The following is a 25,180-nucleotide window of genomic DNA, read 5'->3' on the forward strand; positions in this document are numbered from 1 at the left end:
TTTTCTCCCCCGTAGCAACAGCGGCGGCAGAACCCAAGTAAGCTGCTTCTCGCGGCGATCTTTTTGTTTTTGGCAGGAGGGACGGGTAGGTTTGAGTTTTTTTATCCGCAGGGGTGTTGGGACGACCGGTACGATGGGGTGGGTTTTAGGGCCTCCTTGATCTCCCTGCCATCATACGCCTAGATTCCCTACGCACCACGGACGAGACCGGACTGAGTTTCGCGTTCCCTTCTGCTTCTCCTCCTACTCCTTCCCCTACTCCTCCTCCTCCTGATCGTCCTCGATGCAAGGTTGCGGAGCTGAGATGTGAGGAAGGGGGGCGGTGGCAGGTGTTTACGCGCCGTCGGGTTGTACGCAAATCACTCTCCAACACTTTTAATCATAGGATGGCCCCGCTCTTCCGTATGATTGACCAAATAGAGCCGCCGGGCTAGCGTCTATAGTACTTTGTAGTAAGGTTTAAGGTTACTGAGTGACAGGAGGAAGTGTGTGTGTTGGCAGGCGGGCGGGTGGATGTGAGGGATGGGTCCAGCCAGACAATTGGTCCCGCTATTTTCCGGCGCCGAAGGGCCCGGTGAGGTGGGGCCGAAGAGGTTTGGTGCCTTGCCTCGGTGGTGAACGGTGTGTCTTCCGGCAAGGCGCTTTGGGGGGGGGGTTCGGAAAGGTAATTAGAACACGTCCATTCCGGGGACGGACTCGATAGATTACCTAGATCTGGGCGTTTCGTTCGAACGGTCGTCCAACTCGCAGTCATTGAACACCCTGCGGCCAGCACCGCCGGAGGATCCCCGGGAGGAGCGCAGAGAAGGAGTACAGGGGACATTTCGGCGAGATGGTGAGAAAATAATTGTTCGGAGAGGTAGTTAAGCCCCTCGCAGTGCTACGGGATACGTCGGCGGGCGGCGGGCCGCTGGTGGACTTGTAGTTTTGGATGGCGCCCAATACGGAGCTGGCTAAGCGGAGAAGTCGAGATGGGAAGAAGTCGAGGAGGGGGGAGGCGAGAGCATGGAGGGGTATTTGAAAAGAGAGTTGACGAAGTTGGGGCTGCGAAAGGGGCACGATGCGACACTGTTTCGTGTAGCAGAAACCCACACCAAGCTTGACACGCGACGCAAGCCAACGGCCGCCAAACCCCACGATAGTAGATTGGCTTGACTGCAATGCCGTATCTTTGGGCTCGGAAGAAAGACGGCATCATCCCTCCATGCTGGCCGACGCGTATCCACGATTGGTGCGGTGCATGGGGGAAGCGAGGTCGAGGCAAAAGGGGACTTCGCCTAGCATACTTCTCTGTCCTCCGTCTGGTAGAACCTACTTACCAACATTCACTTTCCGGCCTTTATTGTCTTACAAAAACCACGCCCCACGAGACCTTTGGCGCGACTTTTGCCTCGACACGCGCAGCATGGCGTGAACAGCCGCAATTCGCCCCGCAACGGACTTGCAGCCAACAGTTCCCTAAGCAAAAGAGGGGGGGGGGGGGGGGGGGGGGGGGGCACCATCGATGTGGCCGGCTCTGCTTCGAGGCTACCCACCCGCGTCCTTTTTGTTATTGAAAAAGGAATCATGTTCCTTCGGTGAACCGGAATCCTCGTGTGGGCTCCATGGAGACTTTCCCCTCAAGTGCGTATAAGCGTACCGACCGATCAAGTCTAGCTCCAACGGGCCCCACCCGGCGGCGGCCGGCATCGGCAGCTTCGGTAGAGGACGAGGGGGGGGTTATATGTGTGTGTGTAGGTGATTGCTATAGGTATGAAGGTGAAGGTGCAGAGTCGACGTCAACGGCGCCGACTAGTGCGGGCGGGGCGCGTGCGGTGGGGGGGAGTCGCATCGGTAATGGGAGGCGCCGTTTCCGCAACGGTCTGGAACCCTTTTTTGGCTCCAACTTCACGTGGGCGCGCGCTGCGTTGGACGTTGACGTTAATCCGCGTGGCAGACTGGGGTCAGTCGGTCAGCCTGCATGCAGCAGGATACAACCCTGTTCCGGGGTCATTCGGACTCGTGCTTGCGTGGTTGTCGCTGGTTGTTCGAGATGCCGGTGAAGGGTCTCGAGATAAAGCCTCGAGTTGGACGTCTTCGACTTTCTTTGTCGCTTTGCCAGCGGGGGAAGGAGAAAAAACAAAACAAAAAGAAACCGAACCGACCATGCTCATCCCGTGACAGCCTTATCTTTTTCACGAACTCGGCCACGTCATCGGTGGGCGAGACAGGAGGGCCACCCTTACTCCTCCTCCAGATCCCAGCGCCGGATCGCGCACAAATAGAGGGGAGCCGCCTCGCCTTTTGTCCGCCGCCGAGGTCTGTTGTCCCTCCAAGTCCTTCTTGAGACAGAGAGTCGGGAAAGGCGAAGCCAAAAAAAGAAAGAAAAGACCAAAAAAAAAAAACCGATGCCCTTCCCGGTCCTCTCCAAAGAACCGTTTCCCCGACTCTCCCTCTCGGCGGCGGGCCTCGTCGCCCTCGCCGACCTCCAGACCATCGCCAACCGCACCGCGCTCACGGGGACGTCCTCCTGGTTCGACGCCCTGGTCCTCGCCCCGGGCTTGCACTACCAGCAGGCGGCCGACGGCGTCGCGGGGAACGCCGTCACCGCCGAGACCTCCTCGGGAACCCCCTGCATCTTCGGCACGCAGGCGCTCCCCGGCGGGCGGAGGATAGACGTCCGGGTCACGAACCCGGGGATGCTGCTCTTCCTGTCGCGGCTCGGGGTCCGGGAGGAGCGCGCGCGGCAGCGGGAGATCAAGAGGAGGAAGAGGGCCGGCGACGGCGGCAGAATCGAAGCTTTCGGGGTCGGCGCCGAGGACGGCGGGGTCGGCGAGAGGATCGTCACCCTCGACGTCGGCACCCTCGGCCGCCGGGGCCAGAGGCGCGGCCGGGCCTTCGCGCACGACGCCGACGGGGAGTTTGAGCGCGCCAGCCACCTGCTCTACCTCACGACCCCGGCCCTCACCCTCGCGGCTCTGACAATCATGGCCTTGCTAGCGGACTGTGAGTGCTCCGCTCATCCTCTTCACGAGGAATTCACCCCTCCCCCCCTAAAAACCCCTCTTCCAGCCCCTCCGGAAGGGGACTCTTTCATGCTAAACGTTGTGAACCAGGGTGGGGTCTCTCCTTGATCCTGGCTCTCGTCGCCTCCCGCGTCCTCAATATCTACGTCATCAAACAACGCACGCCCCCGCCCCCTCCCCCTCCGCCGCCGACGACCTCGCCGTCGTCCCCCGCCAAGCTCTCCGAGTATACCGTCCCGCTCTCGCCGACGCTCAAGGTGCGCATGCGCGGCCCGGCCGCCGACCTCGCCGCCGTGACGACCGACGCCTGGCTCCTCTCCAAGACGGCCGCGCAGGGCTACCTCGAGGCCGCGGCGAAGCTGGTCGTGTACATGGTGGCCGTCTTCAGCGGCAACGTCTCGCAGGCGGGGAACTTCGTGCTGCTGGTGCTGCTGCTCGTCAGCGCCGGCCTGCTCGGGCTGAGCAACGGGTTCTTCAACGGCGTCCGGGCCCGGGGGCGCGTCGCCAGGGTGTGGGACGGGGACGGGCACGGAGCGAACGCGAGCGCCGGGGGACCCGGGGTAGGCAACCGACGGGACGAGGGGAACGGGGCCGGCGCGGTGGACTGGGATGCGCAGGTGGGAAGGGTCATCATGGATCCCTATCCTTTCGAGAGAGACGTCGAGTATTCGTAGCATGAGGAAGAGAGACTGGGCTAGGCGTTGGGCCAAGTTCGTGAACATGACAACGAGGCATTGGAAACAGCGGCGTTGTGGTTGATGAGGAAGGAAAATAGCCGGGGGGGGCGGGATCCGGCAAACACACGCGGTTCACCACCGCAGCACGCCCGCCTGTTGAGGTGCCCATCGAACCCGAGAAGCTCCTCGAGAACCTGCGCGTTCCCCGCCGGCGCTGACCGCACCTCTTCCAGCAACCTACACCAGAGCCCATCCCCGGGGGTGGCTATTAAGACGGGTTTCCCTGGTTCGTATACAATGGCGTCTTCCCTGTTCAACATACACCACCACTATTACCACTGCCGCCAAAACAGAAACAAGCCCATCTTACGCCTGCACGCGAAGTCGATTTCCTACCGCGACAAGAACCCGCGTCCGTCGACCGGAACCGAGCGCAACTGGTCACGCAATGGCATCCTCAGCCAACCCCTGTCCTTGCGCCGCCGCCGTCCCTGCCATTCCTAGCACACGTCGCCACAACGACGACGATGGCAGTGGGCGGCGGCGTCGGCGGCGTCGGCGGTGGCGCCGACCTGCAATAATGCCGACTCATCTCCGGTCCGGCCGTCGGAATGGTGGTGGGGAAGGAAATGTCGCGAAGGGACCGCGACTATGCCTCGGGCCGAGCGGTGGACGTGACGTACGTCACCCCCCGATGGAATGTGTACGCTACCCCACTGGCATCCATGTCGCCAGCTTGGAATGCATGTGTCACTCCCATGGATTGTGTTCCATACCCCCCGTGGCATGTATGCATGTCACCACCGTCGTTTTCGGAGGACTCTCCGGTGGATTTTGTCCGTATCCGAGGCTTCCGGTGGACGACGTCGGATCATCGTCAAAGCTTCTCCGTCCCGCGTCGCCGCGGTAGGCAGCGAACGGGGGGTTGCGGCGGGTGTGAGGGTTTTTCTGCGAATACCTTTCTTTCTGAGCACGCTTGATGTTTGGCGGTGAAAGAGATTCGAGCGCCCCGTGTGAAAAAGATCCCCATGGGAGGCTTGAGCAGCCGGGTATGGGGGAAACAACAGATGCAGCAGACGGACGCCCGCGCCCTCGTTGCCGTGTTGGTGGCCATCATGTCAGTTCATCAACGGACGAAGGACAGCGGCAGCAATCAACATGGATCAGAGGCGAGAATACGGTGCGGCACTGGGCCATTTGGGAGGGCGTTTCCTTCTCTACCTAGACCACATTACGCTCAGGCAGTAACCGAACCATGCTCTAAACCGAAAAGGCATTCATCAAGTTTTCCTTTCTTCCATGAGAATCCCGCCCCCCTGACCTGCTTCCCATCCACTCCTCTACTCCATGCTGCCAAAGACTTGTACAATAAGTTGAGGAAGAAGAAAAAAAATCCAAAAAGGGTATATATACCAAAAAAACCAGACACGTCGCGCGCTATTCGCCCTCCCCCCTCTTCCCTTTCTCGTAAAGGCTTCCCGTATGCCCTCCGTCTAGAAAGAAAACAACGCTTGTAATACGATACAAAATTTATAACAAAAGTACAAGAAGAAGAAAAAAAATGGTGGCATAATGGAGGGGGAAAATACTGATATTATTACATGGACCAGTCACTCGTCAGTGCCTCCTCGCAGCACCGGACAATCTCGCAGAGGGACCGTAGCACGAGCGGGTCCACGTCGCTGGCCGCGTCGCCCGCAATGGGGCCTTCGGTCGCCCCCTCGGCGCGCAGCGTCGTGACGAGCCGCGCGATGCACCGGTGCAGGCCGAGCTGCAGCTCCCGCAGCGATACGTCGGGCGCCGACGGCGCCGACGTCGTTGCGGCGGACGTGGCGCGTGGTAAGGACGGGAGCGGGGGCAGAGGCGGCAGAGGCGGCGCGGGATGGGTCGATTGCCGCGAGGCCGTGCGCAGACCGAGGAACATGCTCGACCGCTTCCGCAGCGGCCTCGGAGGCGCCGGCAGAGGGATGGCTTCGTGCCTGCCGCCCTCCAGCCCGAGCAGCGTCGCGGCCTTCTTGGGGATTGGTTCCTCCGTGCTAGCAGGGCTCCCGGGGCTCAGGGGTCTCGCTGTCGCCGCGGCGCCGTGGCCAAGGTTCATAACCATAGGTGCGAGGTAGTTGTACACGATTATGTGCGCGTAGAGCGCGTCGCACAGGTAGTCGGAGCCGTGGGGGAAAATGCTGCGGATGCGGGACCACTGGGGCGAGGCGAGGGTCGTGGTCGAGGGGGCTATGGTGGTAGGGAGCTCGACGCTCGAGGAGTTGCGGGAGCAGCAGCGGCGGCTGGCGTTGTTGTTACCACCGCCTAAGTTGTCGCTGCTAGTACCGACGTTGTCGCCGCCACCGCCGTTACCGTGATTCGAAGCTTTGCGGGAGGACAGCCAGCGCCAGCGTTTGGGCGAAGTCGGGGGCGTATCCGGGCGGAGTGACCCGAGGGGCGGCTGGCGGACCTTGCGGGAGTAGCTGCGTATCGTCTCAATAGAGAGGCTCGAGCAGAGAAGCATGGTCTCGGGGAAGCATGTCACGGAGACCCGGATGGACTCCATGACGTTGGGAGGTAGGGGAATGCGGCGGCTCTGGTCGTCGGAGGGGGGCGGCGGGATGTCGATGGGGTCCTCGAGCCATGTATACGAGGTGCTCACGGAGGACGTCGGCCGCGATCGGGTCTGGGTCTGGGAACTGGAACGGGACCGCCGCGTCGGGGTAGTGACCGCCCGCGAGACGCCGGAGCGGGAGCCTGTGCGCGGCGTCACAAGCAGAGGAGGGGCCAGGCCCCCGGGGGGAGCAACGTCATCATCTGCGTCGAGGTAGCGGAACCACGGCTCAAGTTCCTCCTTGAGGTCGGAGATGATGGAGCTGCGGTCCGCTGCCGGGGCGACGAACCGATCCGAGGCGTGCGAACGCGCACGACGGCGGGTGGTGGCAATGGCCTTGCGGGCGTCGTCCGTGAAGGAGACGCGATGGTTCAGGGACGAGCAGCGGGTGGGGACTGCAATGTCGACGGGGTTGAAAGAGTGCAGCGAGTGGTTTTGGTGCGAGTACGGCGCCTTGCCGGCCGCCGTCGTCGTCGGGTTCCCATGCAGACTCCGCGCACGGCTGGTGGGCCGCGTGTAGCCCTCAAACGGGTTAGACAGCCCGCGAGAGGTGACGGCGGCGTTGGCGCTTCTGGCCCGTTGCGGCGATGATTCGTTGATCGAACGGTCTCCCAATCGGGATAGTGGCCGCACCGGCTTCAGAGGCGTTGTGACGGGCGACTGCGCCAGGCTCTTGCCGAGTTCGGGGTGATCGACGGGGGCCTCGGGCTCAAAGTCAATCCAGCTCCTCGGGCTGCCCTCGACACCGGCCCCAAAGGAGACGACGCGCTTCTGCGAGGAGACCGTCGGTGCGGGCTGGCTCGAGACGGACAGGTTGGTGTCGGCGGTCAGGACGGACTGTTGGCGGATGTGCGGCGACTCGGCAGCGTCATCTTCGACGTCGTTGCCGGCCATGCTGAAGGAGTCGCCGCTCGAACTCGAGGCGTCGTCGGATATGTCGTGCTCGCTCGCCCCGCTGGCGGAGCTCTTCTCGTCAATGGCGCCCAGCGGTTGGAACTGCGGCACGCTGTTGGGGTGGCAGGGCGCGCCGAGGACGGCCGGGGGCTCGGCACCGCCGTGCCAGTCATCTTCGTCGGACGCGAGGGCGGGAGAGGGCGCGCCGGCCGTCATGTTCTTGGCGGCAAAGATGAGGCTCGAAAACTCGAGGTCCTGGGCCAGCAACTCCGGCAGGTTGCAGTCCACGGTCGGTTCCGTAGCTTCGGCCATGGCGCCGGCTCGGAGGCAAAAACGGTCGACCGGATATCTCGGCAAGGTGGCGGAGGAAATGAGAATATCGGTCTGCGGCAAGGACCGACGATGGCGTCGGCAATAGGGGAGATTGTGATGATGGCGGCGGTGAAGGTGCGGCTGGCACTGGTCAGGTCGAGACTCGGCTCGCGGCGATGGCGAAGAAAGGACAGTATGATGATGGCTGGCGATCGGCTGGGAGGCGGAACTGCAACTGTAACTGGAGCTGGAACAAGGACTGGAGCTGGAGCAAGGACTGGGGTTGGAGCTAGAGCTGAAACTGAAGCTGGAGCTGGAGCTGGTGCTGGAGCTGGAGGGCAGGGTCAGTGGCAAGAGGGTTTTCATGCTCCGGACGGAGCGTACTCGTCTCAGGACCGGCGAACGGGATGCTTTAAAGCTAGTTGGAGAGATGTTCCTTGCAGGGGGCGCTTTTTTTGTGTGTGGGTCAGGGAAGGGAGCTGGAACGTCTAACACGAACATGGGGTGCATACCACACGGGTTGACGGTTATGCCATTGGGCGGCCTTGTTGGAGAAAAGGGGAGAAGCTTCAGATCAGGGAGGCAGAGACGACAGGGAAGGGGATGGGGATGGGATGGAGATGGAGATGGGGGGAGGAAGGCAGCGTCGCAGTGTATCCGTACTGGCGTACACACTCGGCTACCATGGATGTGCAACACAATGTTCCAGTGCGAATGGACACCTAGAGCTGCCCACGTCCGTGGGCGGTGGGCACAATGCCGAGCAATAGGGCAGAGCAGGAGGCTAGCTCGCTACCAGGGACCAATGGTCCAAGTCCGCCGTCCCGTTGTTGAGTGCTGAGTGCGAGGGTTCCGAAAAATCCGTTTCTGTGTTCCGGCCCGGCGGCTCCCCCAATCTGGGAAACGGAAGAAGGGGTTCTCGGGGAGGGAGAGAGGAGGCTGGATGGGATCGGATTACTCCGTAGATAGATGAGAAAGGCAGGCTGAGAGGAAATGCTTTCCGCCGACGAAGGTCACGTCGAAGATAGATGAACGAGGAGGATATCTCATTTCGAGCGTTGTGCTGCGTTGCCTAACGGGGAGGGGGGGGGGGGGGAGGGGACGCTGCGTTATGTCGTGACACCCAAAGAGAGAAGCATAACAACAAAACAATAACAGGGACACGCCGAATGAAATGGCTTGCCGCTCATTGTTCGATGTAAGACAGCATGGGCTTGGCCACCGCCATCCTATTTCCCCTTGCCTGCCTCGTCGGTCCTCTTACATTGTAGCTGTAGCCAACCGGTCGCCCTCCACCACCCCACCTTGTCCCCTTTAGCTGCGAGCTTTCTTTTTCATGTTCTTCTCTTCTGCAGCCCCCCCAGAGAGTCGAGCCGACCTGCATTCCTTCCACAGAGAAAGAGAGGGAAGGGGGGAGAGGGGGAGAGAGAGATGATGATGTGAGCATGGAAACCCTGTCCTGCGACTCGGGGTTCGCGGTTTGGTAGGGCGGGCCGGGTCAGGGGGGACGGTTCCATCATCTGGCCTTTCTCTCGCTCTCTCTCACCCTCTCTAAACGTCGATAAACTAACTACATAGCGTTGTGGTGGAATGAAAATCATCATCGAGCAAGCATCCATCCCCGATTTTTCGGTCCACATCAGTCAGGTCAGTCGGAGAGCAAGCAGAAGCAAAATTCAATGGGCTCCAGTTCGGCGTCCAATAATGCTACACTAGCAGCGGGTTCTCGGTGCACATCTGCTCTGCATCCGGCACTTCGCGGGCCATATGGGTACAAAAGAGACGACGACACCATTCGCCAGAAAGCTTCGATGCGGTGGGCTTTCATCAAAGCTTATTCGGCTCTCTGTCCTACCGAGTCGCAAACCCAATGCCAATGAATGAGCGCCCTTGCCATGCGGTAGGTAGTACGGTACCTGTCCGTACCATGTAGTGACGGATGGAACATTCCAAGGGGCTTCCTCCCGAACCAACCATGCCGTGAACCCTGCCGGGCACGATTCACAGTCTCGCATCGGCCGAGCGCGGAACGGTAACCGTCATCGATCAAGTGACGGGCGAAAGAGGACAATCAAGCCCGGCTCCCGGGGGATATTCGTAGAAGATCGAGGGGTCGCGAGAACAGACTCGAACGGTTCCGTGGTACCAAAGACCTGCCCGCTGCCATGTAATCGCCTATTCCATAGTTGTGCAAGGTATCTGAGCACGGCCGAGGCGCGTGCGTATATACCTGCGCTAGTATGGTCTGGTGTATCCGTAATTGTGTTTGACAGCCTCCCGGAGCCTCCAGGCCGTTGGCTACGAACGTCGCAGATCCAGCGGGCTGTAATGCAAAATGCGGCACAAGCATCTGTGCAAAAGGGCCACTCAGTCCAGCCCAGGTCCAGCATGCCTATTCCGGCTTTCGCGAGCTCGGAAAGGTCACCTGTTGGGGAGAAGGAGATTGCTGGAGGGTGAGCGTGTTCACGAACGATGGCAGCCCTTCGTCTCGGCACTTCCTGGCCAGGAGGGTGTAGACGGACTAGTGGAGGGGTTGTCTCTCGACTCTCTCTCTCTGCCTTTTTGTTGTCCCCTTCCGAATCGAAGGCCCCTGCCAGGGATCAGCAGGAGATTGATGGTGGCGCAGCCTAACGAGACGAGGAGCAGGTCATGACAGGATGGCGAGAGGGACGCAACCCTGGCAACATGCCCGAGATGGCGATCTGGGTGGCCTCGTGGCGTGTAATGCGTGAGCGTACCCGTAATTCATAGAGCCGGGGGTATTCCGAGCGGACAACCGCACATGAAATTAGTGTACGAATACAGAATAGAGTAGTACTACGTGAGTACGTCGCTTGTTTGTATGTCTGGGAGGGAGTTTGCGCGAATCGCCAATCCAAATGTCGGCGTGACTCTCTTTCTCCGCCAACCCTGGATCCTCAACTGACCGCTTAATTGACCGACCGGCGGCCGGTCGGTCAGCCTCGGTCTACGCATCAGTCTCTTGTTGATAATAGTGTCAGTGATAGCAGTATGAGATTGGCGTGCGTGCTGCATCACGTCCCATTGGACGAAGCTCTATGTGTCTGCACCATGATGCAGAACTACCATAACAGTGCATCCGAAAGTATGGCCTGCTGCTTTCAACGGTTTTTGACCAGACAGGGGGGGCCCCCTTCTGTTGTGCGGAGTGTTCATACCTGTACTATCATAGAGGCAAGCGAGGCCTTACTGGACCAGACAAATGCGACGACGGGTGCCGACGGCAATGAGCAGGGAATGCCCCCTGCGTTTACCAGGGTTATGCAGGTCAGCAAACCGTGTTTTGGCGAAATTGAAGACCCAAAGAGTTACCCGTGACTGCGCGTCGTCGATAGTGGGACACTCGCGACGGAGAGGCGATGTTGACGGGTCTAATGGCCTGTATTAGTTTGGCGCTCTCGTCAGCCATCTGTGCCTCTCGTCGTCAGCGGGGATTGACAGACTTACCCACGTCTTGTCTCGGATGTTGGAAAGAGGCGCGGTGCGTATCGTCGATTAAGCAATAACGTCGTAGTGGCCAGCATATTGAATCGTGACCACAAGGACCGAGCACATGGGCCACAAGGTGAGCAACCGAGAAGAAAGAGAAAGAAAGAAAAAAAAAGAAAAAGGAAAACACACAGTAGAGTTTGCCCACATATGGCAAGACGAGGCAGTGGGCCCTTGGCTGGCGAGGCGAGCTGCAGGTGAGATGTGACAGTAATCATCCCGTATTATGCACACTACACGTGTGGCCACCCCCGATGCTGCTACCTTGGCACGTATAATGGCATGGTAGCTGGCGATCTTGGCATGAAGGCGACTTTGGCGGCGACATGATACTAACATTAATAGAGGAGGCTGAAAGGGGAGCGTGCTTGAGGACGTAAAACAAGCGCTATCTTGAGGTGTGTTGTTCCGCAACTGGCTAGACAACGTAGTATGATTGATGTTGGAGGCAAAGGTCTAACGGATGACAGAAGGAGTAGTTGGAGGAGGAGCAGGAGGAAGAGGTCGAACGGGCGGTGGGTTGACGAGGCATAGTGGTGCATCTGGTGGCGTGGGCTATTGCGGCAGCAGACAAGACACGTCTTTCTCGAAAACAGGGCAGAGAGAGTTGGCGATGGCGGTGATTGGAGTGTAGTGTAGCGTAGCGTAACTGTTAATGAAGGCGCCATTGGACTGATTGATTGATTGATTGATTGATTGAACGTTGACTATGCGAGTCTGAAAGTGGACGTTGCATCTAAGGGGAGGAGCTGAGACTTTAGCAGGTGCAGCAGCGCCGTTCCAAGGGCCCGCTTGGGACGGGACGGCCTGTTAGCGCGGCCAGGGCGGTGAGGAAGAGCGTCCTTGAGATGGCTGCTTGACCGCTGTAAGGGAGCCTCCGCCACTGGTGCGGGAGAGATGCTACAGCGAGCAGGCGCTCAGCTCGGGGGAGCTAACAGCACTGTGGGTGTGCTGTAAAAGATGGATAAGTAGGAGGTACCTGCAATCCGTCGCTCGCTGCTACGTACGGTACCTACCTACCTGCCTAGGTGATCACTTACCTAAGCAGACTGTGCGGCAGGTACTTACCCACGTAGCACATGTACCTACCTACCTAACTACCTACACTAATGCACGCTGACACATGAGGAAAGGGCCCATCCGGCGTGGTGGGGCGCTCCTTCCCCCCCGAACTCCAGTATCCCGTGGCGGAGACCCACCGGCTCGCTCCGTTCACTATCGATAATGTAATTTTTTCCATCGTCGCTGGCTGTGTCATGCAAGCCTCACAGCCTCATATCACCAAACAAACGCCTTCAAGCCTCCACGCTCGTTGCCTGGTAGCCGTCGTTGCTCAATGGTCCCGCATCTGCTTATCTTGAAGCCACAAGTACGCCGGCGTCTCCCCAACAAACTCGAATGAGGAACCAGCGCATCACTGTCCCCGGCCATTGGGTATCCGTACGCACACCGTTGCCTGCACTCTGAGTCCAGCCTCTCTCACCTTTTCCGCCCATTATCAGAGAGAAAAAGAGAAAAGGAGAGAAAGCGGGAGACACGACCTTGGCACCAAACCCCAAACGTGGCCTCGAAGATTCAGGCGAGCCAGCTAGACTCATCGCCGTCGCACTAATCAAGAAACGTCTTGTGGCATTGAGTCAATCCTAAGGGCGGCAACTAACCCGTCTTGTCCACCTCGTGGCCCCTCGCACATCCGGTCGCGATTCGTCCGCTCACCCTCCTGACACATCCCTTGCGTGCCTTTTACCCGACTACCAGGGGTTGGAAAGGTTCTAGGACAGCCGTCGCAGCACCGCCTGAGTAGGAACGCGACTGTCTGGCCCGAACCACGTTCCGGAGCGTCCTGCATCGTCCACTCGCTGCCCACCATGTTGTCCGAGGACTTCTACTCGTCCATCTGCGGCCCGCCCATCAAGGCAAATACGGCCGTCTCCAAGGATGTCGGCATCTACGCCCACACTCTCAGCCCCAGCTACGCCGTCAAGTCGACGCTCAAGAGAAGCGCAACCCCGGCCAACTGTCTGGCTGTTAGTGACTCGCACGTCTTCGCCGCCCAGCACGAAAAGTCCCAGGTTCATGTCTACACGAGGTCGCGCGGCATCCAGGAAACAACAGTCACATTCCCTGAACGCATCCGCAGCTTGGCACTGATCGACGATGTCTTGGCGCTGGGCACCTCTGAAGGTAGACTCATCTTGTGGGAGGTAAGCGAACAGCGCCCTCTTCCCTGGAAGGCCATAGGGAAACCAAGAAACGCCAGTCGCTAACGAAACCAACAGACCTGCACTGGCCGCCAACTGATCACACCCCAGTGCCATGTCCAGGCCGTTTCGTGCCTGGCCGTCACGCCTCACCACATCCTCACCGGCTCCGAAGATTCCAACATCCACGTCTGGACGTTGTCCCGTCTCTTGGAGCTGAACGCCTCCATCGACGCCGAGCCGGACCGTACCCTCTCCAACCACCGGGCCGCTGTCACCTCGCTCTCCATCAGCCCCAGTGTCAACCCCGAAACCAGCATCTGCGCCTCGTCCAGCGAGGACAAGACATGCGTCATCTGGAACTACCAAACGGGCCAAGTCCTGCGCACCTTGTTGTTCCCGACGGCTCCGCTCTGCGTTTCCATGGATCTTTGCGCCCGCGCCCTCTTCGTTTCATCCGAGGACAGCTCCCTCTACTTAGTAGAGCTGCTCGGGGACAAGCCACTGATTGGCCCGAGCAGCGCTGAATCGCCGTCGACCGTCGTTCAGGTTAGCTCGCCGATTGGTATCGCTGATGAAGATGCAGGCCCGGCCTCATGCTTGGCATTGAACTATGATGGCACCACGGTTTTGTCCGGCCACACCAAAGGCAAGATCCTACAATGGCAATTGACCGAGTGCGGCCATCCTACAGAGTTGACGGACCTCAATGCTTCCGTAACAAACCTGGTCTTTCCGCCGTTGCTCCGAGCGCCCCGGTCCACAAAACCTACTGCAGTCATCAAGCCCACCCAGGCTGAGCGGCAGTACGCATTCACGTCTCAAATAAACACGCGCCTCGGTCAAGGGACGAGGTTCGGGACGATGCTCGACGGCTTCGGTTTGCCCAGCGACCTGTTGAACTCCGCTATTGTCGCATTCCAAGACGCCCAGCCCCCACCTATTACCGACGACGACGACGACGACGACGACGACGACGACGAGACACAAAGGCAGACTGACGAGTTGTGGGAGATAATCAATGAGCAAAGGTTGCTGCAGAAGCTGGCTATGCAGCCATATGTTGAAGCCAAACCGTCCCATGCCTGAAAGCGTTTCATCTCATGCAACCAAAATTTCCAGACGGCGGCTCGAGCCTTCAATTGACCTTATTCATTCATTGTTTTTTTCTTCACTTTCCTCTCGCCTCTCGATCCATTTGCCGACTGCCGTCAGAACCCTCGTACATTACATCTTTAACTAGTCAAACAAAAGAACGTGACCGCCTGATCGCCCGTCTCGCATGGGTGGCACGAAACAGCCGCGAATCGCTTTGCTTGACAAACGCCAAGGATTCCAAGACGGTCAGTCAGCCCCAGTATGCCAAGATTGTTTGGAGGCGCGCCCAAAGCTTAGCCTTCGGCTATCGGCCTACATATATTCTCTGACATCGCTTCGAGGCCAGCCTTCATAGAACGTGTCGTGGGCGCCTCGTCCGGACCCTTCAAAATGCAACCGCAAGATGTGATCCTTTCTTTGCCACGGGGGATCCCTGCGCTCAGGCTGTGGTTCACCCAAATGTTCGTTTTGGATTGTACCCCCCGGACAACCAGCTCGCGGGATGGTATCGAAAGCGGTTTCGCATTCGTCATGTATGGAGCTTGTAGTCGCATCAGTGGGGCCCTTCACGACTGAACGATACTACGTAGTAGCCATTAGAACATGAACAAATAGCCAGGCTCGTCGCTCGGTTCCTCCGGCTTAGGTTCGACTCGATGTGTGAGTGAGGAAGAAGTTCGACCAAGCCAACGAAAAGGAGAAGACACGATGAAGCCAAGCGTCGTGGCCACTCTATTCACCGCCCTTGCGGCGGTAACCTTTGCAACCCCGGTGACACGGTCGCACAAGCACGTCGTGCACGAGGAAAGACACCCATCGAGAAGAGAATGGGTCAAGAGCCACAGATTGCACGCAATGGCCAGGCTGCCAGTTCGCATTGGTCTCACCCAGTCGAATCTTCACCGTGCAAACGAGTTCATGAACGATGTAGCGCACCCGGACTCTCCCAACTACGGGAAGCACTGGACCCATGAGGACATCATCAACACGTTCGCCCCGAGCCAGGAGGCCATTGCTCTCGTCATGGAGTGGCTAGAGAGCGAGGGCATCAAGAGAAGCCGCATTGGGCTCTCAAAAGGACGTAACTGGGTTCAATTCAACAGCACTGTCGGCGAGGTTGAACGGCTCTTGAAGACCGAGTACCACGCTTACAAGCACGAGCAAGGACATACGCACGTTGCCTGTGACAAATATCACGTTCCGGAGCACCTGGTCGACCATATCGACATGATCACTCCGTCGGTACACTTCGACCAACGCATCGGCCGGCAAAGGAAAAACAACAAGCACGAGCTCCAAGAACACCAAGTCCAAGAGCTGAAGAAGCGCCACAACAAGAGGCAAGTCTTTGAGGAGCTGGGCATGCATGGCGACAGCAAGTCTGCTGCCATCCAGGGTTCTCCCGACAGCAGCTTCGGGCCAAAGCAGGGCGCAGCCGTCACGAACGCGCTCATGGACCTCAACCAGTGCGATACCATGATAACTCCGGCCTGCTTACGCGCGCTCTACGCTACGCCTCCCGGCGACCTGAAGGCGTCCAACAATACACTCGGCATCGTCGAGTACACACCACAGGCCTTTCTGCAGTCGGACTTGGACCTGTTCTTTGACGAGTTCGAGCCCCGCCTCAAGGGCACAAGTCCTATCGTCACCCTGATAGCCAATGCCGTGGTGCAGACTCAGAACCAGAGCTTCAACTTCAACGGAGAGTCTGCGCTGGACCTAGAGTTCGCCATGGCCATGATCTTTCCCCAGCAGGCGACGCTCTACCAGGTCGGAGACCTGAACCAAGGCGCCAGCTTCAATAACTTCCTCGACGCCATTGACGGCAGCTACTGCACGTTTGAGGGAGGCGACTCCAAGGACCCCAACATCGACGGACAGTACGGTCCAAAGATCTGCGGATCGGCCTCACCGACGAATGTCATCTCCACCAGCTACGGTTTCAACGAGGCAGATCTCGGCCACAAGTACGTCGAGCGCCAGTGCGCCGAGTACATGAAACTCGGGCTCCAGGGCATCACGGTTCTGTACTCGTCTGGCGACTCAGGTGTTGCCGGCAACGGTAAGCAATGCATTGACAGCCTGACGGGCGCTTACAACGACGGCAAGTCCGGCATCTTCAACCCTTCGTTCCCCGGAAGCTGCCCGTGGGTCACGTCCGTTGGCGCCACGCAGATTCTGGAGGGTTCTACTGTCCACACTCCCGAAAGCGCGTGCGAGAAGGTCATATTCTCCGGCGGAGGCTTCTCTAACGTCTTCCCCCTCGCGGACTACCAGAAGAAGACGATGGTGGACTACTACAACCAGAACGCGCCGCCGTACGGCGGAGACCGATTCAACAACTCCAGGACCGTTCGCGGCTACCCCGATATCTCGGCCAACGGCGCCAACTACGTGACGGCCGTCGACGGCAAGTTTACCTTATCTTTTGGCACTTCTGGTAAGTTTCCTGACCCAGTCCTCGCACACGGGAGATGGCCACTGACACCTGCAATAGCATCTGCACCCGTCGTCGGCAGCATTATCAACCTAATCAACGAGAAGCGCATCGCCGCAGGCAAGCAGCCGGTCGGCTTCATCAATCCGACGCTCTACGCGCACCCGGAGATCCTCAACGACGTGACCAACGGAAACAACCCGGGCTGCGGCACCCAAGGGTTTTCTGCAGTACCAGGCTGGGATCCCGTTACGGGCTTGGGGTAAGTGGCCTCCGGCTCCCAATGACTGCATTACTAGGACACTAACACCGGTCCTCCAGCACACCCAATTATCCCGAGATGGAGAAATTGTTCCTGAGCTTGCCTTGATGACCTGATACTCAGCACATACCGCGGCGTTCGGTGCATGAACATAGATCCACCACATACATATTGGAGGGGGGAGTATACATAACGCAGCATGCGACGTTGGCCCCTGGCTCAATCGCGGAGGTTTGCCAGCTGTAGAGCCTCGATACCATGACAAGGGATGACATTTGTAGATAATTAAGCATTAATAGAAGTACCTACAGCATGAAGACGCGTTGCGACATTGGAATTCGGTACATAAACTCACCCAGAGACCAGGTTGTTACCCTCTTTCATGCCATTCCGCATAGGACGCGTGAACGCAGACCTTGATTGAGTGGTGCACGTCCGGTATCTCCGAAGCCAGGTCGGTTCTTATTTTCTTTCGTTTCGTCTTGGTTTTATGTGGAAGCATTTATTTGTATATGTAGTTTGGCTTTGTCTAAATTCTTGGAGCTTCAATTGCCAAGTCTCTTCGTAATACTGGCGATGCGAGTGGTTCACCCATCCAAGAACGCCCTCGCCAAAAAAAAAAGGTCTCCAAGTTGACAAAAACCAGAGGTTCGGGGGTCGGGCTGCTCCGGGTGACACACCCCGTCGCGGGTGGCGGATTAGTGAAATGCCGAGCACCGTCCGCTCCGCTAAACGCCGAGAGAGTGGAGTTTTGGGGGCGACACGCGCTAGGTAATAGGTAGGTAGGTAGCTAGCTAGGTGGTAGAAAGGGACAGTGTTTGCATCATCGCCGTCTCCGATCCCTCTGGAAATTGTTCCTAGCTGCGCAATTCACGACTCAACCACCAAAAGCAACCCGACTCATTCACCAACCAACCCACCCCATCTCCTTTCCTGGCCCATCGAAAGCGGAAAACAACAACCCCCCACCACCTCACGAGCAGTCGAACGGATATCACATCAAACCCAGCGCGCACGATGGCGACGGCGATACAAGCTCTCAAGGGCGATGCGCCGCAGCAAGTGCGGTCTCTGGTACGTCTGGGCAAAATTTCGTGGCGCCTTTCACTCCCGGATCCCGCCCATGCATGATGCACGGTTCCCTTTTTTTCTTCTTCAATTCTTCTTCTTCTCTCTCCCCCATTCTCCACGCCGTCGCAAAGCTGCCGATAGAGGCAAATGAACAGTCTGGGAAGAATAGGAAAAAAAAAAAAAACGCAAGAGAGATGTAGAGAGAGAGGACGATTAGATTGCTGACGAGGAAACCTGTGCGCAGTACCGCCAGCTACTGAAGTCGGGCGACCAGTTCGCGGCCTATAACTTCCGCGAGTACGCCAAGCGCCGGACGAGGGACGCCTTCCGCGAGAACCAGAACGTCCAGGACCCCCGGCAGGTGCAGGAGCTGATCCAGAAGGGGTTGAAGGAGCTTCAGGTCTTGAAGGTTGGTATCTCCCTCCTTATCTCTTTCTTCCTCCTCCGATCTTGGGTGTCGGGGGAGCTTCCCAGCGAGGAAAAGGATGGGAGTGGCGGGCGGAGCATAGGAGGGTGGAAGGTGTTGACCGGAATCCGAGAGAAAGAGAGAGCGCTTGTGTGTGGGAAACGTGTCTGGAGGCTAACGTTCGCGCAATGCAGAGACAAACGGTTGTCAGCCAGTTCTTCCAGTTTGACCGGTTAGTGGTCGAGGGCGGTGCCGCGGTAAGTTATGCTCCGGGAATCGATGCAGGGCGTGATGCTGATGGTTGAGAGCAGGGCAAGCAAACAGGCAACAAGGGCGATATTATCAGACAAAAAGATCAGGGGTACGTCTTCTCGAATCCCCTCCCGGGGGACACCTTGAGCATACACACTGACGACCGACGCAGCTGGGACTAGAGAGCGAACCAAAAATGCCGTCAGAGGCACCGTCTCGATCCGCGCCGGGTGGAACCAAGAGTCGGACGTTGTATTATATCATGCTGCGGAGAAGACGAGGCACGAGGGGAGGAATGTATACACCACAACCATGCTAGGCGAAACCAAAGAAGGGGTGATGGGCAGACGTTGGGTCTGTCTGACGACAGGAGAGAGGGGGGGAAAGACCAAGGTTCCCAAAATACAAAAAGCCTCCACTCCAGGAGTTTTCCATTTTTTCACCGGCGAGTTGCGGCCTCTAGATATAGTAATGGGGTTTCTATGGGTGTTGGGCCTTATTGTGAGTTACCCCAAAATGCAAGGCCGCGTGATGACGGTGACGGGATGGCAGTGAAGCTTTTAAGGCCGGTTGGCAGTGTTACGGGAACTGGACTTTTTTTTCTTCTTCGGAGGGCTTCGCAACAAACACAGAACCCTTGAGTAGTCGGCGAGATGCGGGAAGGATACGGCTGGAAGATGCGATTGGTGGGTAGAGGACAAAGCGCTTGTATTGGATGACTAATTGGGGATCTCCAGCTACCAGTACAGTACCGGAAAGCTGGGTTTTCTGTACGACCTATGTTTATGATGTAGGCAGGTGTCTTTTGTTTTTCTGATGTAGGGAATCATGGGAACACAAAAGCGCCGCTGTAGGTTGCTCAAACTAGGAAATCCGTGGCAACCTTTATCGGTAAACAGTAGTATCTCGGGAAGCAAGGAAAGTATCACGATTCATAAGCTGTAACCACACTTAGCAAACGACGCTTAATAAGGCAGACCGAGGTCTCACCGAGACTCCTCAAAGCTGTGATCATGTGACTAGTCCCGTGATGTCGGTGCGCTTAGAGTTCGCGACAAGGCTAGGTCTCCCAGTGGAGCCAAATCCAGGCATTCTGGCTGCAGCTCAGCGTGTCCATTGTCGAAACACTCCAGAGCACCCGCGCGCGTCGCACTGCTTCCACTCAATTGACGCGGCTGATTACATCGCTCTCATCGCGGCTTTCCCGAGTCGAGGCAGACTTTCTCGGCTCTCGTGACGAACGCTTCCGAGCTCGGATTTGCCAAGTCCACTTGACTCTCGTCGCGCATTCTCGCGACAGCCTCGATTTTTTGGCTACCTTTGGATATCGTGACTATTAGTTGTTGTTGTTTTAGAAGAAAAAAAAAATATGGCGCCAGGCGTAAGTTCCCTCTTGAAGAATCGTTGCGCACCTGTGCTGTGAATTGCGACGCAAGGCAGTAGAGACTAACACGGACAGACTCGACGCGCGAACCGCAGCGGATATGCTGAACACGACGACTTCGAAGGCCTTCCTGTGCGCCAATGGCGCCACGAGTGGGTGAATGTTGAGCCACCCGCGCCCGTTGAAACGACACAAAAGAACGGTATCTGGGATGTCGAGCTCCCCTGGGGCATGCCGAAAGACGTGGGCCTCCTACCCCAACACAGTCAGGATTTGCTGCGCGCGGCGAGGTCGGGCGCCCTCTACAAGAGACCTGCGCCTGCCGAGGAGGAGGAGACCGACGCGGACGCCCTGGCGGAGAAGCCGGAGAAGAAGGAGGACGATGCCAGCACCAAGGGCTTCCAGATCAAGGTGTGGAAGCAGATCAACCGCAACTCGGAGGGCTCTCCTGTCTCCCACCTGGCGAAGCGGAGAAAAGGCACCGTCACGATTTCGTCCAAGACAGTCAGCAGTCACACGCCTGGCGCGACTGTGACCAAGGCCACTGTGCGGAGGGTGGACGCCGCTGGCAACCCGTACACGCAGGAGATTACGCTGCAGGAGGGCCAGACGGTTGAGGGGGAGATCATCTCAACGACGGTCGTGCCGGTCGCAGCTGTCGACCCCATGCAAGTGGCTCCCCAGCGCGTGCGACGGCCGCCGCCGCCCAAGAAGAAGAACAAGCCCGGCCCAGGCCGCGGGCGCAAGAAGAAGGTCCTGCCTTTGCCTGCGCCGGCACCTGGAGCACCGGGTGCTGTGGCTGCAGTGGACGGAGCCCCCGTTGCTCCCAAGGTGGAGGGAGCTGAAGGCGCAGAGACAGTGAGTTGACAGCACCTGCGTTTCCGAATGTCGTGACTAACTGGTATGTAGCCCGTCAAGCAGGACGGCGAGGACTCGAACAATCCCGACAGCGAGATGGCCGACAACGACGACGACGAGGGCGATGACGACGGCGACGAAGGCGATGATGATGGCGATGAGGAGCAGCGCGACGGCGACAACACCGACAGCCAAGACCAAGAGATGACCGACGCCTCTCCTGCCGTGCCCACGCCAGCAGCTGACGCCACGACCGAGCTGGCCGACCCCGAATCCCCCGTACCGAAGCGGGCCGCGCCTCCCGCAAACCCTATCAGCCTCCCCCCTCTTCCGGCTATGCATCTGGCAAACTCGTCGCCCAAGGGCAGTCCTCTCAAAAATGTCGTTATGCCTTCCCCGACAGAGCCATCACTGGAATTCTCTCTCATTTCAGAGGCCTTGGCTCCGAAAGTTGAGCCACAGGCCGAGTCTCAGAGCGAGCCTCAGCAAGAAGATGCACAAGCAAATGTTAAAGCAGATGTGCCCATGACCGATGGTTCCGAAACCGTCACAGGAGCCCCCACCGAGCCACTGAACACAGCTGTGCCCGACCAGCTCCCTTCTATCGATACCGCAACAGAAGATGCTCCAGATGTATCATCCCTGCCTCCCGCCGACAAAGTCGGGGACATTGTGTCGCCGATGGCAGAGACTAGATCCACCTTCTCGTTGGCGACCACGGCCGAGACCGAGGCATCAGGTATCAGGCTTGAAAGCGGAGATCAGACGGTGGCCTCGAATCAGGCATCTCAAGACGCCATGGTCTTGGATGTTCCTGAGGCGTCTGGCGCATCAAATGCCGCTGACGTTCCCGAGATTCCAGAGGTCATCACGACCTCGGAGGCCGCGCCCGCCGACGAACCACCAGCACCTGCTGTTGATGATGTTACGGAAAAGAAGGAGACCGCTCCTCCAGCCCCCCCAGCGAGCGCCGAAGCGGAGCCCATCGCTCCGGTAGTCGAGGATATGCCACTCGCGCCTGAAGAGCCTGCAGAGGCGATTAAGTCGCCGGCGAAAGCCTCTCCAAAGTCACCCGCAGCCTCCCTGCCAGAGCCGCCAGCTCCCATTGAGCCCTCTGTGGTGGAGCCGGCCGATGTTCCGCCCGAAATTCCAGTGGAAATTCCCGTCAAAACATCAGCTGAGATGGCTGTTGACGCGCCGGCAACACTCCCCGATGTTCCGGTTGAAGCGCCTGTCGAGGTTCTGGTTGGCGCTGCGGTCGAGACAGCGGTCGAGACCGCGGCAGAGGCGCTAACCGACGCCCCTGCGCAAGCTCCGATGGAAATTCCCACCGCCGAACCTGAGGTGACCCAGCCATCGCTGGTTACAGCCCCCGTGATGCCCGAGGACGAGGGCCCGGATCTGCTCGCCGGCTTGGAGACGGAGCTGGACCGCCAAGCGGAGATGGGCAAGTCCCCGCTTCCCGAGCCCCCCGCGGCTCCGCATCCGGAACCGGCTGAGCTGCCCGAAATCGCGAACCCCGTGCCGCTGCCCGAGGTCCCGGCAATCGAGCCGGAGAAGCCTGATGACGAGCCGATGGTGGAACCAAAGGAGGATCCGACGGAGCAGGCCACGAATGCACCCGTTGCAACAAGTCCCGAACCCGGACCGGTTTCCGCTCCCGCGCCAACCGAGGCCGCGGACCCGGCGTCAACGGCTGAGGCTCCCGCAAGCACGGTGCCTGACGACGAGGCGGAGAAGAAGAATGAAGAGACGACGGCCGATGCACCCGCGCCCGCCGCGGCTGACGCCTAGCTAGAGCAGCCTCTTGGGAGGGGGGTGAGGGGCCTTTATCGATGGCTACACTCGTACGGCGGTGTTTGGGGTTGTCAGTGCTTGAAAGCGCATGGAGTCTATTAGAGTTTACGTGTATGGAATACTGTAGGATGCATGATTCCGCGCATGGAATGAATGTCCGTCATTGACGGGGTGTTGGTTCACGTTTGGTTGGTCGCTGGTATCCTGCGTCATAAACAGCGGGTCCTATCCTGTGGGCGAGCGCACTTTTTGTTCGTAAATGTTTATGGTTTCACACGGTCAATGTACAGATATATAATTCACATTTGGACCTTTTCTTCACGCATTCTATCGCTCCTTCCCCCCGGACTTACCACTCCAGAATGATGCTGTCTTAGATGAACACTCCGAGTTGTGTTCCGATTCAGACTGGTACTATCTTAGTTCTCGCCCTGCCTGAACAGCACCGCGGACACGAGGAACTAGAACAATATCCACTCGCTCGCGGCGGCGGTTCGTGGGGTTCCCGAGCGGTTGCTGCGCGCGACACACAGTCGGCCGGTCGGGATACGCGATGGCGGCGGGACTCGGCGGCGGGACTCGGCGTCGGATCGGGAGCTGTAGTTCTGGGAGGTAAGGGACCCAACATCTTTGCCTTCGAGGAAGGCGCCGATGGCGGAGATCTGGAAGTGAGTGCCATGGGTCATGTTGAGCTGGAACGGCGTTCACCGGTCGCGCTCTCGCGACGGACCTGAACGGTGCGGGCGTGTCGGCGGCAATGGTCTCAGGTTGGCGCGGAACAGGAGACCCAGGAATCGTGTCATGGATTCCTGATTCAGGTAGTTGCCGTTGTAGATCAGTAGTTCTTGCCCGGTGTGGACGTACTGACTTGCTCACCGCGTCAAGCATGCGCCGGGTCCTCGCCCTCCACTAGCGACCACATAAGAACCCATGAGGGCACGCCCTAAGTCGTCGTCAAGTTCGCCTCGGCCGACGGCGACCTCCAACTAGGCCATCCTCCAGGGGGACTCGCCAATGCCCACTGGTACTTCGTCAACCGCGGCCTCATCCCCGCCGGGCCAGCTCCTGCGCCCTTTGGTCCCTCAACAATGCGATCTTTCCCTAGCGGTAGGACGGAGGTCTACGACAGGCCGCCGCCGCCGCGGCTGCTCAGCGACTACCTCCCCGAGAACAAGTTCCACAGAGGCCCCAAATGTAGCACGGTATGGGTGGTCCCGTACTGAAGCTCATTAAGTGACCGACGGCGTTCCCGACAAGATCGTGGTCTTTGCAGATTAGCCTCATGCCCTACTGCGGGCCTTATGCCGGCACCGTTGCCAATGATCCACATCCGGGTATTGACCTGAGCGAGGAAAGGCTCTGCCTGGCTGGGAACAGTAACAGCGTTGGATAGGAGGCCCCCGGACTAGAGCCACGCATGGATGAGGATTGAGCCAGGCCATCGGCATGCAAACGCCTTCCTTCTCCTCACTTACGTCTCGTCGTTCGTCGAGCCCTCCCACGTGACGATGAGGCGAGCCAGTGTCAGCCTTTTATGAAGGGGGGACGGGCGTTAATTAGGTGCCAACGGCGACGCGGAGGGCGAGCAGGGAACCACCCCGTTGTCTACAATGGAGCGAGCGGGGGACTTGGATGATGAACAGAGCGTTTCTAACTTTTCCAGACCGCCACGCAAACCCCAAGATCTGGGGACGCTAGACTCGGAGGCCATGAACTGCCCCTCGACTTGGGGATGCTAAGTGCCGAGCGAGGTTGGGATAGATGCGTTTTCTGACTTTTGTTCTGCATAATGTAATTGTCGCTAGTTATCATCTCGGCTACCGGTAGTCGGTTGAGTCGGAAAGGGAGGGATCCGGAGACCATGTCTCAACCTTTTTTGCAGTGCAGCGGGATGACAGAAAAGCAGACAAGACAGACAGACAGACAGACAAAGGGCGGGTGGTGTCGAGTTGGTACACTTGCACCCTTTGTTGTGGTGGCCATGCAAGACTCTGTGGTGTGGCAAAGCTGGAAGCTTCCGGTTGGTTCTGTTAACACCGAATAAGGATGCGAAGTGGATGAAAAAAGACTGACACGATTCCGACTCGAGACCCGGAGGGGAATCACTTGGGCTCGGGTGATCCGATGATTGCCGCTCCTGCCACAATCACACGTGACGCGTTGAAAAGGGGGTTCAACGGGACAGTAGCCATCCCAACAGACCGGGATCTGGGTTGGAACCTTTGTTATCGCCAATGCTTTTTTGGAAACTACGCTCGCGATGGAACTAGTGCTCGGACACCGGTTGCATCTTGGGGAGAAAAGGCAGTGGCGGACGGATGGGAAACCGACGGGAGATGCCGCAGAAGGAAGGGAAAAGCAGAGGAAGGAAGGCGTCGACGGATCAAAGAGTTGGGGAGGGAGGAATACGTAGGGGAAGG

General features: G+C 58.5%; 9 protein-coding genes across 9 annotated transcripts; 6 read left to right on the forward strand and 3 right to left on the reverse strand.

Moving 5' to 3' along the window:
- Positions 1 to 2,387: 2,387 nt before the first annotated feature.
- On the forward strand, positions 2,388 to 3,679 carry LY79DRAFT_524121 (uncharacterized protein; the record flags this gene model as incomplete). Its single annotated transcript, XM_060555596.1, has 3 exons — positions 2,388 to 2,705; positions 2,799 to 2,985; positions 3,096 to 3,679. 3 exons carry the CDS (start codon positions 2,388 to 2,390, stop codon positions 3,677 to 3,679), a joined length of 1,089 nt encoding a protein of 362 aa, XP_060409823.1.
- Positions 3,680 to 4,448: 769 nt separating this feature from the next.
- LY79DRAFT_368694 (uncharacterized protein) lies at positions 4,449 to 5,239 on the forward strand. Its single transcript, XM_060552814.1, has one exon. It carries the CDS (start codon positions 4,711 to 4,713, stop codon positions 5,197 to 5,199), a length of 489 nt encoding a protein of 162 aa, XP_060409824.1. The 5' UTR covers positions 4,449 to 4,710; the 3' UTR covers positions 5,200 to 5,239.
- Positions 5,240 to 5,279: 40 nt separating this feature from the next.
- On the reverse strand, positions 5,280 to 7,481 carry LY79DRAFT_593356 (uncharacterized protein; the record flags this gene model as incomplete). The annotated part of the gene is made up of 1 exon (XM_060561547.1): positions 5,280 to 7,481. The coding sequence occupies one exon, from the start codon at positions 7,479 to 7,481 to the stop codon at positions 5,280 to 5,282; it is 2,202 nt and encodes a 733-aa protein (XP_060409825.1).
- Positions 7,482 to 12,859: 5,378 nt separating this feature from the next.
- On the forward strand, positions 12,860 to 14,281 carry LY79DRAFT_524119 (WD domain-containing protein; the record flags this gene model as incomplete). Its single annotated transcript, XM_060555595.1, has 2 exons — positions 12,860 to 13,195; positions 13,271 to 14,281. The coding sequence occupies 2 exons, from the start codon at positions 12,860 to 12,862 to the stop codon at positions 14,279 to 14,281; spliced, it is 1,347 nt and encodes a 448-aa protein (XP_060409826.1).
- A 717-nt stretch (positions 14,282 to 14,998) lies between these two features.
- On the forward strand, positions 14,999 to 17,100 carry LY79DRAFT_672999 (Pro-kumamolisin; the record flags this gene model as incomplete). Its single annotated transcript, XM_060564115.1, has 3 exons — positions 14,999 to 16,733; positions 16,791 to 16,992; positions 17,052 to 17,100. 3 exons carry the CDS (start codon positions 14,999 to 15,001, stop codon positions 17,098 to 17,100), a joined length of 1,986 nt encoding a protein of 661 aa, XP_060409827.1.
- Positions 17,101 to 17,892: 792 nt separating this feature from the next.
- On the forward strand, positions 17,893 to 19,053 carry LY79DRAFT_368855 (complex 1 protein). Its single transcript, XM_060552816.1, has 5 exons — positions 17,893 to 18,066; positions 18,308 to 18,472; positions 18,664 to 18,726; positions 18,781 to 18,830; positions 18,894 to 19,053. Exons 1-5 carry the CDS (start codon positions 18,010 to 18,012, stop codon positions 18,901 to 18,903), a joined length of 345 nt encoding a protein of 114 aa, XP_060409828.1. The 5' UTR covers positions 17,893 to 18,009; the 3' UTR covers positions 18,904 to 19,053.
- A 577-nt stretch (positions 19,054 to 19,630) lies between these two features.
- On the forward strand, positions 19,631 to 22,966 carry LY79DRAFT_368849 (uncharacterized protein). The gene is made up of 3 exons (XM_060552815.1): positions 19,631 to 20,102; positions 20,181 to 20,963; positions 21,015 to 22,966. The coding sequence occupies exons 1-3, from the start codon at positions 20,091 to 20,093 to the stop codon at positions 22,755 to 22,757; spliced, it is 2,538 nt and encodes an 845-aa protein (XP_060409829.1). The 5' UTR covers positions 19,631 to 20,090; the 3' UTR covers positions 22,758 to 22,966.
- LY79DRAFT_368897 (uncharacterized protein) lies at positions 22,967 to 23,844 on the reverse strand. The gene has a single exon (XM_060552817.1). It carries the CDS (start codon positions 23,646 to 23,648, stop codon positions 23,175 to 23,177), a length of 474 nt encoding a protein of 157 aa, XP_060409830.1. The 5' UTR covers positions 23,649 to 23,844; the 3' UTR covers positions 22,967 to 23,174.
- Positions 23,845 to 23,916: 72 nt separating this feature from the next.
- On the reverse strand, positions 23,917 to 24,162 carry LY79DRAFT_524137 (uncharacterized protein; the record flags this gene model as incomplete). The annotated part of the gene is made up of 1 exon (XM_060555597.1): positions 23,917 to 24,162. A coding segment is annotated over one exon (246 nt), but the record flags the coding sequence as incomplete, so codon positions are not given.
- Positions 24,163 to 25,180: the final 1,018 nt, after the last annotated feature.

Source organism: Colletotrichum navitas (assembly GCF_030913465.1).
Source record: "Colletotrichum navitas strain CBS 125086 chromosome Unknown LY79scaffold_77, whole genome shotgun sequence".
NCBI classification, from domain to species: Eukaryota; Fungi; Ascomycota; class Sordariomycetes; order Glomerellales; family Glomerellaceae; genus Colletotrichum; species Colletotrichum navitas.